The sequence below is a fragment of the Magallana gigas genome, chromosome 9 (assembly GCF_963853765.1).
Source record: "Magallana gigas chromosome 9, xbMagGiga1.1, whole genome shotgun sequence".
In the NCBI taxonomy this organism is placed as follows: Eukaryota; Metazoa; Mollusca; class Bivalvia; order Ostreida; family Ostreidae; genus Magallana; species Magallana gigas.
The window spans coordinates 1,340,744-1,353,926 of NC_088861.1; the positions used below are offsets into that span (position 1 = coordinate 1,340,744).

Consider the following 13,183-nt stretch of genomic DNA (forward strand, 5'->3'; position numbering starts at 1 on the left):
CTCTCTCTCTCTCTCTCTCTCTCTCTCTCTCTCTCTCTCTCTGTATATACAGTATGCATCTTCCATCACACAATATGGTTGTTTTCTACCCCTTCCCACTACTATCCACCTACTTTTTTGAGGCAGTTGCATTAATCTAAGTGCCATTTTTATAACAAGCTTGTTTTGAACATTAAGTGCATGGCGAGATATCACGATCAAAAGCAGCGAAACGATACAGATAAATCACAAATAGTGGAGCGAACCCAATCAGACAATATAATCAAATTTGGAATTCAGATCACGAGTTATCTTGAAAACTGATATAACATAATAAGCGGCTAAAATTAAATGTAGGAATCTATCCTCCTTGTGGTAACTTTCCCTACTCTTTGATTTATAGAACATCAAACGACTCCACTGGCTGTAGAGCCACATTAGCAATGGCGTAACGGGGCTTCGCTGCAGCAAACCGCATCAAAACTTCAAAAGCCAGCATAAATGAGAAATTTTATAAAACGGATTTTTTTTCTTTCTTCGAGATGGGAATATATCTACTGCATCGGACAGAATTAAAAACATCTTTAATAAAATACTGGCGAGTGGCAAATTACTGTTGCAATCTTGATATGAAAGAAGGTTTCCCCGCTGCGTTTGTTTTGATTGAAAAAAGTGCCCTTGCTTAGATTTTGCCAAAAGATGTTCACCATTTGATGTCTTAAACGTTCCAACTGAATAAATGTAAAATGATTTGATTTTCATCCATATTATCAATTTTGGCGATGTTTATGGAGAAAAGCAACGGTGCAAATCTTGCACCCGCAAAGTACAAGCATGTTATGTACAAATGTCGTGTGAGTTTGGTTGGGGATGGGGGGGGGGGGGGGGTGGTTGCCCCAAATACATGTATCTTGAAATGAAAATAAACAAATACATAAACAAAAACCATCATTTTCCCACAGCTCAAAATCCTAAACTAAAATGTTTTGGTCAACCCAAACGTCATCATATAAAACATGCAGGTTTTTGATCAGGTTACAAAAAAATCACAAACTTATATTCATTAATATATATTTCCTTAAAATGTATGGGTATAGGCATTAGCCCTATTCTGAGGCAACTGAAACCGATTTTAATGGACAGTACTTTATAGAGAGGAAGGGAGCAGGCTCAAAAACCCACATCCAACTTCGAATCCAAGTTACCCCCCCCCCCATATTCCACTATTCCACATACAAACAAATTACATAAAAAAATCACTATTGTTTCCTTCGTAGAAAGCTGGCCGCTGGGCTGGGGATGGGGGTAGGGTGGCCCTGAAGCTACGTGCCTTGAATTCTTCTCGTGTTTTCCCCCACAACATATACATGTAAATTTTTAAAGGATTTGCAACCCTTTTGTGAGCATGAAAAAATTATGTGGTTAATTAACACCCCCCCCCCCCCCCCCCTACGCGGAATAGGAGAGAACTGTGTTTTTCTTTTTTTGTCAAAATTTCGTATCATAAGTGCCCCCCCCCCTCCCTCGCACACACTTTTGCGGCTGATCACGGGACGAGCTACATAAAGAAAGATAACTCGAACACGGAAGACGTAACTCGTCGATGTAAACAGAAACTGGAGGCGGGCATTGCCCAGCTCATCTGATGAAATGACAAATATTACATGCCAGTTGGTTGTTAATGCAATTATTTGCAATGGCACAACTTACGTGGAAGAAGAGGAGAAGCTGACGTACCGTGACGAGTGGTTCTGGATCTATCTCGGTATCTATGTAGGCCTTGTACTGGTTGCAGGTAAATGAAAGAATTTTCTCGAATTTCCTCGATTCTTTTAGTTTCACTTTTCCGGATGTTGATAAATCATTGAAAATCTCAGCAAATACCCGAAAAGGCAACTCAATCATGCATGCACTGATAAATGTGAATGTGTTGTTAAAAACTAGACAGAAACCTGACTTCTCTATTTATTTTAATGTAATTTAAAACACATCCTATTTGCGGCGGAGGATAGGCCTGCATCTAATGGTGCAGGCTCAATACCATCACACTCTTTCTAGCATTAGCTACTGTGTGTTAATCCTTTGGCTGTGTTGTTTTTGCAGCTATATGTTCACTGTGTTATTATTTTGTAATAAGATCAAGATGGGAGAAATAATTATTTGAACCCGGACCCTCTAAATCTCTAGTCAGTTGCTCTACCAAATGAGCTATCTGGTATTTGAACCGATCTTTCCCCCTTAAATGATCTTTTCCCTTGAAGATCTCCCTAGGTTCTCCCCAATGCAGGAGTTAACCTGTCAGTTCATTCCAGGGGTTGTCGTGACATGGCACCAAATGTAATGGGATGGGAGAAATAATGACAGACCAGACTGGGATTCAAACTGGGCCCCCTGAATCTCAAGTCAGGTGCTTTACCAATTGAACTATCTGGCGGTGGTATTCGAACCGGTCTGACAATCACAATTTCAAGATGTTAAACATAGAATTGCAAGTCATATCTTTATGAAATTCTTTTTATGCTTTGACCTAAATTAAATTAAATCAATAAAAAAGAAAACTCCAAAATAAAGTATATTGAATAAAATTTAAGTGCAAATGTAGGAGATGAACTTGACAGCCTCTTTTGCATATTAATATGATTTTTTTTGGCAATAAAATCTCTAACCCAGGAATTTTTAATTTCTTTTATTAACAGGACTGATGTCTGGGCTGACCATGGGTCTTCTCTCCCTGGACCTAATGACACTACAAATCATGAAGGAGGGAGGAACCCCCAAGCAACAGAGACAAGCAAGGAAGATCCTCCCCATCGTCAAACGCCATCACTTGCTCCTAGTCACCCTACTGCTGGCCAATGCTGGGGCCGTGGAGGCTATGCCTATATTCCTGGACAGAATTTCCTCTCCTGTGATAGCTATTGTTGTGTCTGTTACTGCTGTGTTAATATTTGGAGAGTAAGTTTACAGCAATGTGAAGAAAATTCAAACATTAACATGTTAAGATGAGATCCTTGGAATCTCACAATCACTTTTGCCTTTTGACTGACCAGGGGTTTCTAATTATGCTATTTGACAATTTTTAAGAGGTTACTCAGGTATATCATAACTCAAGAATATTATGAAAAGTTTCAAAAGATGTTCGACAATACACCTGTATGTGATTTGCTTTGAAATTATATTCACCAGAGACACTGAAGTAATAATATTCATAAAAGCTTGAAAAATATATTTTCCCTTTATGTTAATTTTTTTTATTAATTTAAATATAGAAAAAATGAAGAAATCCCTGATTTTATGATATTGTATTTATTTAGAGTTGTTCCTCAAGCAATCTGTACAAGATTTGGATTGGCCATTGGAGCCACACTAGCACCGTAAGTTAATGTACATTTACACAAAAACACCATTATTTTTATCCTAAAACAATTCATGGTTAACAATTTACCAGTATGCAAATACAATGTACAAGTAAATTATCTAAGGAATAATGGAATATTGTAGTATTATGAGGTGATCAAATATGGTCAGGGGTGATCAAATCCAATAAAGCATGATATGCTTAATGATAGATTTGAAATTTTGATGTAATGACATAGATTTACATGTAGTTATGTGTATCCTAACTGTAGGCTCGTTTATGTTCTGATGGGTCTGCTTTTTGTTGTGACCTGGCCATTGTCCAAGCTCTTGGACTGTGTGTTGGGAGAGGATCATGGGACATTTTTCCGACGGGCCCAGCTCAAAGTTCTTGTGGACTTGCACGGTCCCAATTCCCAAGCCAACCTCAGCCATCAACAGGAGGAGGATGATGATGAACCTCTGTCAATTGATGAGGTCTTAATCATAAAGGTTTGTACATGTTACAACGTTATTCATGACAGGATGGAACAATAAGAGAATATCAAAGTCACCAATCTTCAAATAGTGCATGAATAAACTGTTTTTCTGGTGCAGTATGACATGTTGCTTTAAAGTGCGTTATATATATTATGTGAAAATGGTGTGTTGATACATGTATTGTAGATACTGGTAGGCCATTGTTTGAAAAAGTTCTGTAGAAAACCTCTTTTTCTGTTAAATTCAAGTTTGATATTTACAGGTTTCCTAGCTGTGTTGGTTCATTTTATGGTTGTTTTTTTTTCACATTCTTTCAATATACTTTAACTTGGTGAATATATATTTCTTTGTGAAAAAATATTTACAATGGCTCAATTGATGTTTGTGGAAATTTTTTTTACTAGAAAACTGGGTGAGATTAATAATGTCAGTGTATTTTCCACTTTTAAGTAACTTAAAGATAATTTTACAGTGTTAGGCACATGTTCCTTTTTTTGATGTCTCTGTATAATATATATTACAGGGTGCACTTGACATGAAGAACAAGACAGTGAGAGATGCCATGCTGCCTTTGGGTGATGTGTTCATGATTGATGCTGACTCAGCAATGGATAAACCTACCATGAGCAAGGTTGCTTATATATGCTTGTTTTTGTTCACTTGTATGTTACTTTATATCTCTCTCAGAAAATTATCCCATCTTGCTTTTTTCCTTTACTGGTAAAATGTTTTACATTAAGGCCTTTGTTTGATATTTATACTTTGTTTTTAAGAATAAATCAAGGATTTATTGTGCCACTTTCTATCGCAAAACATTTTTAGGGGAAGGGAAGTGATTACCAAGAATATTACAATTAGCTTCCTTTAACCTAACCTAGCAAAGGTCTGATGTGAAAAAATTCATTTTAGGTTCAACAACACAACACTTATCTGTTGATTCAGTTCTTTTGAAAGTGATTCTGATTGTGCACTGTCAAGGTTCATTAAGAGGGCTCAATGATCAAGACCATTTTTAGACATTATCACTCTCCTTTAAAACAAGAGCTTTATATAAAAATATAGGAAAATTCCCAACCATAAAAAATAAAATATGTGGTTTTTTTATTACTAAATAATAGCTTTAAGATGAGCAAATCATATCTTAAAAGGTTATGTAGATCTGATGATTAATTTGTTGACATCTAGCCTCCTTAAATCTGTTGTGTTAATTGATAGAATTTGTGGTGGCTCAATTTTTGTGGCATTGATGGGTAGCCCTCCACCATGAATATACATCCTTGATGAAAATAGATTTTAAAAGAGTTATTTTTTTGAAAACCAACACATCCACAAAATTACACTCCAACGAATAAGCAAAAAACCCACAAACCACGTAAGTTGGCTACCCTTAAATTTAAATGATTCCACAGTACCTGTGAAAACATATTTTCTTGATCACTTTCTCTTAGTTTTTCACTATCAAATAAATAAACCCTGATATGTTTCAGATTCTGCATCAAGCCCACTCTCGTGTCCCTGTTTATGAGCACCATGAAGGCAATGTAGTGGGGTTACTGCTTGTCAAGAACTACATCATGTTGAACCCTGAGGACAGAACCCCTGTGCGGGATCTACTGAACGATTGCACCCGGAGCCTCCTTTATGTTTATGATGATATGCCTTTATTTGATTTACTGAATATATTTCAAACTGGAAAAAGTAAGAGTCCTACATGATAAAATACATTTAAGAGAAGTAAATACTAGTAGTCTCGATCATGTTCATTATTTATAATCTTCTACAAAGCATTGTAGTGCAGTATGAAAATACATTTAATTCATGGGTGATGAAAGTCATGTTCATTATAATTAATATACATTTTAACTTCCACTCTCATTATGTATATACATGTACAAATAACAGGAATATCATCTTAATGTATGTTACCTGTAAAAAGACTTGATGAAACCTTTCATATTACCAAATGACTTTTTATGATAATACGTAATGTCGAATTTTCTTGTCTTTTATTTTACATTCATGCAGTATGTATCAATTTTGATTGGACAGGTCACTTAGCCTTTGTGAGGAAACACACAGAGATAAAAGACATAGACGAAGGATATGAAGTTGAAATTTCCCCAGAATCTCAAGAGGTCAGACAAAACAATTTTTTTCTTAACCTCAAGAATTGTTTAAGGAGGACAGCTGTGTTGATTTTTTACCAAAAGATCTTTGGACATTTTCTAGAGATGTCTTTTATTTTTTAACCTCAGATAATTGGTATAATAACATTGGAGGATGTGATAGAAGAGCTAATTCAAGAGGAGATAATCGATGAAACAGATGTCTATGTAGATATACACCAGAGAATTCAAGTGGCAAGAGCAAAGAAAGCAAGGCTATCTGTAAGTGCATTAGTGAATTTGGCCTATTCTCATTTCTGTCTTCTTTAGAATGTGGTGATTTTAGAATTTAGTACACAAGCTTTTATTTTCAACATCAACACTGTAAAATGCTTTGACAGGTTATATTTAATTTCATTATATTTTTATAATTTTTAATCTACATGTTGTATGAACTAACAATTCTATGTATTTTCATAACTAATTTGTTTTTATTATTTTCTAATTGTATTATGTTGATTTCAGTTTTTCATCAATGAAATTAAAAAAAAAAAATAGATCTTGAACTTAAGTTTGTAGTTTGGTCACAGATAAAGTAATTTTTCCTTAAATAAAAAAAATCATAAAAGTAGGTTTTTACCAAACCATATATGAAATAGAAGTATTTAGTTGATTAAGTAAATTTACCAAAAGAGCTTTTGTTTTAGATGTTAAATCGACTTCACTCTCAAGACCCTGATCGGAGTAATCTCCCTTCTGCCAGTAACGCAGCAGGCTTTCATATCTCTGAGTTAGATGATATTGTGAGTGGGATACCCTTGATGTTGTTCTTTAGCTATATCTCTGAACATGTTGCCTGCTTTTGCTTTAGATTTCTTAATGTTTAGAAAATGTTCATGTAGCATTAGTCTTTTTGTATTTACATGTTACTTTACAAAGCCTCAATCGGTAGATAATAATTTCTGTTAAATTTCAAATCACTTGTATTAGCTCTTTGACATTATACTTTTATTTATTTATTTGTAAGACCCATTTTAGTAAATACCTCATGTGTTGTTTAGTATTAGTTGCAGTGGCTATCTATCAATCTTTTTATCTGCTTTTAGCTAACCTAGTATAATTTTTTTGTTTACCATAAACTTTCTAGAAAGGCGAACTATTCATGCACAAATAAAATACAATTGCCTTAAACAAGGTTATTAATTAAATTCTGCTGGAAATTAAAAATTGATATAAAATGTGCACATATCAAAGCCAAATTGCAATATATAGAAAATGATAGTTCTACGGTTCAATTGATAATAATGTTTTAAACACAGACTGATAGGGGAATGAAAGAAACCAGACCTAAATAACAAAGATTGTTTGACATGCATTTTTAGTACTCAGGTGACCTATTGCTATCCGTTTTCGTCCGTCGTTGTGCGTAATGCGTCGTGCGTCGTCCGTTGTGCGTAACAATTTTACATTTGTAACTTCTTCTTAAAAACTACAAGTCCAATTGTGATCATTTTTGATGTGAGGCATCTATATGGTAAGAGGAATTTAAATTGTGAAATTCATGGCTCTACCGTCCCCGGGGTCCACAGGTGGGGCCAAATATCAAAAAAAAAAAACCCAAAATTTTCAAAAATCTTCTTCTCTACTCCCACACATGTGAGGAAAAATCAGGTTGCATGGCTATGATGTCCATGAAGCCCTCTACCAAAATTGTGAAATTTATGGCCCTTAGGTCAGGGGTTTTGGCTCCGGAGTGGAGCCAATATGGCCATATAGTTAAATGTATTGAATCTTAGAAAATCTTCTCCTCTACTCCCATAAATATTTGTTAAAAACTAAATGCATGATTATGATGTTCATGAAGCCCTCTAACAAAATTGTGAAATTCATGACGCCTGTGTCAGGGGTTCAGGCTCTAGGGTGGGGCCAATATGGCCATATAGTAAAAATGTATTGAATTAGAAAATCTTCTCCTCTACTCCCATATATATTTGTTAAAAATAAAATGCATGATTATGATGTCCATGTAGCCCTCAACCAAAATTGAGAAATTCATGGCCCCTGGATCAGGGGTTCAAGCTCTAGGGTGGGGCCAATATGGCCATATAGTAAAAATGTATTGAATTAGAAAATCTTCTCCTCTACTCCCATATATATTTGTTAAAAACTAAATGCATGATTATGATGTCCATGAAGCCCTCAACCAAAATTGTGAAATTCATGACCCCTGTGTCAGGGGTTCGGGCTTTAGGGTTAAGCCAATATGGCCATATAGTTAAAATGTATTAAATCTTAAAAAATCTTCTTTATTCCCACACATATGGGCAAAAAAATTGAATACATGGTTATGATATCCATTAACTCATCTACCAAAATTGTGAAATTCATAGCCCCTGGGTCAGGGGTTCAGGGCATGGTTGGGGGGGGGGGGGCAATATAGTGTTAATGCATATTATGTTTAAAAATCTTCTTGTCTATTCTCACACATCTGTATGAAAAACCGACTTCATAGTTATGTTTACCAGAAAGTCCTCTACTAAAATTTTTAATTTCATGTCACCTGGAGTATGGGTTTTGAGGGGAGACCCTAGGGCAGGGCCAAAATGGATGTATAGGTGTTAATCCATATAATGTTTAAAAATTATCTTACTCCCACACACCTGAAAGGAAAACTGAATTCATGATTTTGTAGACCAGATCTTTAAGTTTTTCACCAAAATTAAAGGTTTCATAGTTCTTTTTGAAAAATGTCAGGCAGGGAGATGGTCGTCATTACAAATTTATAATTTTTCTACACCAGAATGAAACCTAATTAAATGCATATATGAGACTCCTCGACAAGTTTGGGTATAGGTTATATGCTACTCAGGTGACCGTTAAGGCCAATTGGCTTCTTGTTAAAATTTGCTTTTGGAAGTTGATTCATTCAGAATTATTTAAGCATATCAGAAATTTTGTTTCAATTTCTATAGATATTCTATTACATGTATAAATGAGATATTTTCTTTTTATCATAGCTTTTTCATTTATCATTCATTTTATCATCATTCTTTGAAGGATTATTGTCATCAATTATTCTTGTAACAGTTATAATTACATATTACTCTTAAGATAATCAAAAGAAAATCCCCACAAAATTCATTGTTTATAGTTTTTTGGGGACTTAAGCATCAGGTAAAATATTGTCACATCGATCAATTTCATTGCCTTCTTGAAAAGGGGAATTACCAGCAGTTTATTTTTTCAATTCTAAGTAAAAACAAAATTGAATTATTTCCCTTTTTCAAAATTTACTTACCAATAATAATACGCCATATGTCAGCTGCATAATATTTTGAAAAAGATTTGCTTGAGAAACTAAAGATCAAAGTTTTATTCCTTATGTGTGATATTTCATTATATAGTGCATGACCAAAAGTAAATCCCAGCCGGCCCTGAAGAAATCTCCAGTGAAGCGGGCACTATCAGGCTCTGTCCCAGAGGACAGCAACATGCACCCCAACAACTATGATGAGGGGGACAGGGCGCCACTGTTGTCTACAGTTGTTTTCACTTGAATCAGCTTAAATCAACCTTAATTGGCTTAAAATCTTTGAATTATTTACATCATAGTATTTATACATATTTTGTTTTGATATTTTTGTATATTCTATATACTTCGATCAATGCATTACATGCACTTGTTTTTGCAATAATGTAAGAAATATATTGTTATGAAATCTTTTTTTTGCAACTTTTTGCTTTGACAGTTATATATATAATATATTATACATTTAGAAGGACCACACATAAAACATTTAGATTGGCCACATGTGAATTTATTTCAAAATATTATCTACAAGGACCACACATGATTTTATTTTCAATTTCATCGAATCTCTCATTTAAAACATAGTTTTGTTAAAAAGTATCTTTGGGTATTTTTAGTTGCATAACAGGGAATCTGAGCAAATGACAAGCATGTGTACATTAATTCTATATTGGGGTCCAAATATAGAAATAACAATCTGATTTCCTTTTTTTCTGTATCTACCTCGTTTCTACATTGGCAATGCTTTTGAATTGAATTACATCAAGAAAGGTATGTCTATTACTATAAAGTAAAATTTGATTTTTACAAACTCAAGGTAAATTTGAATTCTATTTGCACTGTGCTTAAATACAGTTTTACTGTATTTATTCATAGTATATATATCATTTATTTAAAACTACAAACTGTTTATCTCCACATGTTTTCTTTTGATAAACTGCTGCTCATCGTGTGAAAATTGTTTCTTATTCATAGTGTGTATTTCTGGTGCATGCATTGAATTGGACATATTACCGTACTTGTTGATGTAGGAGATTTCATGAGACTACGTGTACAATGTAAATTCTTTGTTTAATTGATTTTAATCAATAATTAATGCCAAAGCTCATTGGAATTGACTCTGTGTGTGTATTATTATAGTAATGTACTTTCATACCATACATGTCAGGTATAAATGAATTTCTTCTGTATGAATATTTCATAACTATCATTTTATGTTTTCCTTATAAAATGTTATAAAAACAGTTGACTTGATTTGGTATTAAAATGTGTAGTAATATTTGCGTTGACATCCTGAATTCTAAGTGCTATTTTTGATAACAGTTGTTGAAACTGTTTTTATCTTTCATTACTAGATACGTGTGTACATATACGTAGTTATCTTCCAGTTGTTTTTGTTTGTTTTTAAATTACATATTAACTTAACAGGGGCTTTTGATAAAGTGTTTTTTTTTATCATTTTGGTTATGTAACACCAGAAAGTTTAGATAACCTTTTGCAAAGGCAAATCACTTTTTTATAGATGTATTGCGGTAGGAAATATTTATTTTGGTGGATGATTATTTGTTTCCTTTTAACTGACAACATAATCCTGAACAAATTATTTTTCTTTCATATTGTTGTCTCCTTATTTATTCTTCAAATGAATACCATGTGTTTAATGTTCAAAATTTCTTTAAGATTAATTATAGTTTTCCATTCTCTGACCCTTTATGCTGTTATAAATTTGAAAAGATAAAAAATCAGAATTTGTATAAATTATAGTTTTGCTTGCTTGTAAAATGTTGATTACTTATCATAATTAACACCCAACAAATATTATCCTGTGTATTGTAACTATACATGTATGCATGTCTGGTTGGGTAGGATGGTGTACTTCTACTGTCAATCATAATGTGTTACATGGCTTATACATTTAATAACAAGTGCTTGAAAGGGTAATTAAAACATACATGTATATGTTTGATCTGTCATTGCTTTGATAATCTATTTCTCCATTACTCTTTATTGTATTGGCGTGATGTGTCTCAATCCTAGTCTGATGAACAAATTAATGTAATGTATGTGGTTCTAAGAACTACCTTAATATCTTAGCTATCCTATGATCGAATAGTACAACATATATAGTATATAATCAGTTCACATGTATGACATGAATAGAGTGAGGGTTAATTTAATTTAAAATAAATAAATAACTGTTACTTAAGCAAAAATATTTTTGTTTTTTAATCATAGTTTTTTACAGATTGGAAAATTGCGAAAAGGCAGTAATTTGTTTGAAGAGTTCAGGTATTATGAAACAGAAGTTTATTGGAAGAGAGACATTTAAAACCGAGAATTGATGATAAAGAATATCATTTCCTTAGGGTCAGAGTAGGACCCGCTCGGGACAGGGTCCTATTTGAATATGAAAGTATTGTTAAAAAACCTCTCTGAATAAAGAATAAAGGCTTTAATTTTTTCAAATAAGCATAAAGACCTTATCTACGTTGGCAAGTTCACACAACATTTAGTTTAGTACAATGTGGTATCAAAACCAGAGAGAGAAAAAATAATGGGAAGGTACCAAACAAAAAGTAAGCAAACAAAAACTATGATTTCTAAAATTATATAAAAGCAAACAAATTATTTTGAAAATTTCTCAGAACAACTATTGGCAGATATACATATTACGTGTATACACATAGTTAATAAAGCAGTAATCTTTCAGTCTCTTGTACAATTACTATGATCAAAATCAACCCTTTTGTTTTACACTAATGATAAATAAACATATGCTTGAATTACATAATTACTAATGATATAATTCAATTGAAATTAGAATAAAATTATAATGCAATCTTTCATATTTGTATACTAAAAAAAAAATACTTTTGCCTCATTTTTATAACACTTGCTCAATAGACAATCAGAAGTAATTTACATTAGTTGATTGACAACTGCACAAATTATGTAACAAATTTGTATATTTGAAATAAAACAGTAATTATACAGCATGACAAGCCTTTCGTTTCTTAATCTCAAAATACAAACATATATAATGAATAAATGTATTTATGAAATATTTTCCTTTCAAGTCACATCTTCTTCGTGTATCATTATAATAGACCTAGTATTCCATGAAAGATCATTGTCATTGTTAACAGTTAAAGTAACATTCTGTATCTATCAACGGACAAGCATTTGGATTGAAGAGTTTTTTCAGGTACCTACAGTGCCAGAAGCGTATTGCTGCCAGTTAGAATTAATTTTAACTGAGTCGTACGTACGAGATAATATGTCGATAAAACGACATACACTAGGTCCAACGTACGAGATACATAAACAATGTCGTGATAACGAGATAATGTGACGTACGTACGAAATACTAAGTCGTTATAATAACGACATATTACGTGCGCCATTTTCTCGTTAGAAAGACTTATTATTTCATACGTACGAATTAGTTTATGTCGTTTGTACGACTTAGTTTATGTCGTTATAACAACATATTTTCTCATACGCGTACGGCATATCATCTCTTACCTTGGACATATTATCTTGTTAAAACGACTAAGCATCTCGTAAATACGGCTTAGTTTCATCTCGTAAATACGACTTAGTTTCTCATATGTTCGACTCAGTTAAATATTGTTTTAACTAGGTACCTTTGCATCAGGTGAAAACTATCTATGAACCAAACGTTATTTAATTTCATAAAAAAAACATTTGATACATTCTGACAGAGAACACATTTCTGAAGAAAAAAACAATTTTCCAACGGCAATGAAACTTAAGTGATATCAAAACAAATAAAACAAAATAATAGTATTACCTTTATTTTTTTTCCAGTGCACATTAAAAAAGATAAGATAGAAAAAGAAACAAAGGATATAGGCAGGGCGAAGCTACGTTTATGCCATTAAGTAACTAAAAGATGACTGGAAAATTATCAATTGAATTCAGTAGACCT

At 33.1% G+C, this 13,183-nt stretch overlaps 1 protein-coding gene across 2 annotated transcripts; it reads left to right on the top strand.

Moving 5' to 3' along the window:
- The first annotated feature begins 1,549 nt into the window (after positions 1-1,549).
- LOC105348560 (uncharacterized) lies at positions 1,550-11,608 on the top strand. 2 transcript variants are annotated; one of them, XM_011458043.4, is made up of 10 exons: positions 1,550-1,774; positions 2,676-2,934; positions 3,294-3,353; positions 3,609-3,828; positions 4,340-4,447; positions 5,304-5,514; positions 5,866-5,951; positions 6,072-6,203; positions 6,629-6,724; positions 9,326-11,608. In XM_011458043.4, the coding sequence occupies exons 1-10, from the start codon at positions 1,630-1,632 to the stop codon at positions 9,476-9,478; spliced, it is 1,470 nt and encodes a 489-aa protein (XP_011456345.3). In that variant the 5' UTR covers positions 1,550-1,629; the 3' UTR covers positions 9,479-11,608. The 2 variants fall into 2 exon arrangements, with proteins under 2 accessions (XP_011456345.3, XP_011456353.3); XM_011458051.4 differs by lacking the exon at positions 6,629-6,724.
- The last annotated feature ends 1,575 nt before the right edge of the window (positions 11,609-13,183 follow it).

What these genes read in the sequence shown, in the direction of transcription:
- LOC105348560 (XM_011458043.4), top strand. Translation starts at nt 1,630, where the DNA reads ATGACAAATATTACATGCCAGTTGGTTGTTAATGCAATTATTTGCAAT. An exon ending in ATTGGAGCCACACTAGCACC is followed by an intron (nt 3,354 to 3,608) that starts GTAAGTTAATGT and finishes TCCTAACTGTAG; the next exon opens with GCTCGTTTATGTTCTGATGG. An exon ending in ATGAGGTCTTAATCATAAAG is followed by an intron (nt 3,829 to 4,339) that starts GTTTGTACATGT and finishes TATATATTACAG; the next exon opens with GGTGCACTTGACATGAAGAA.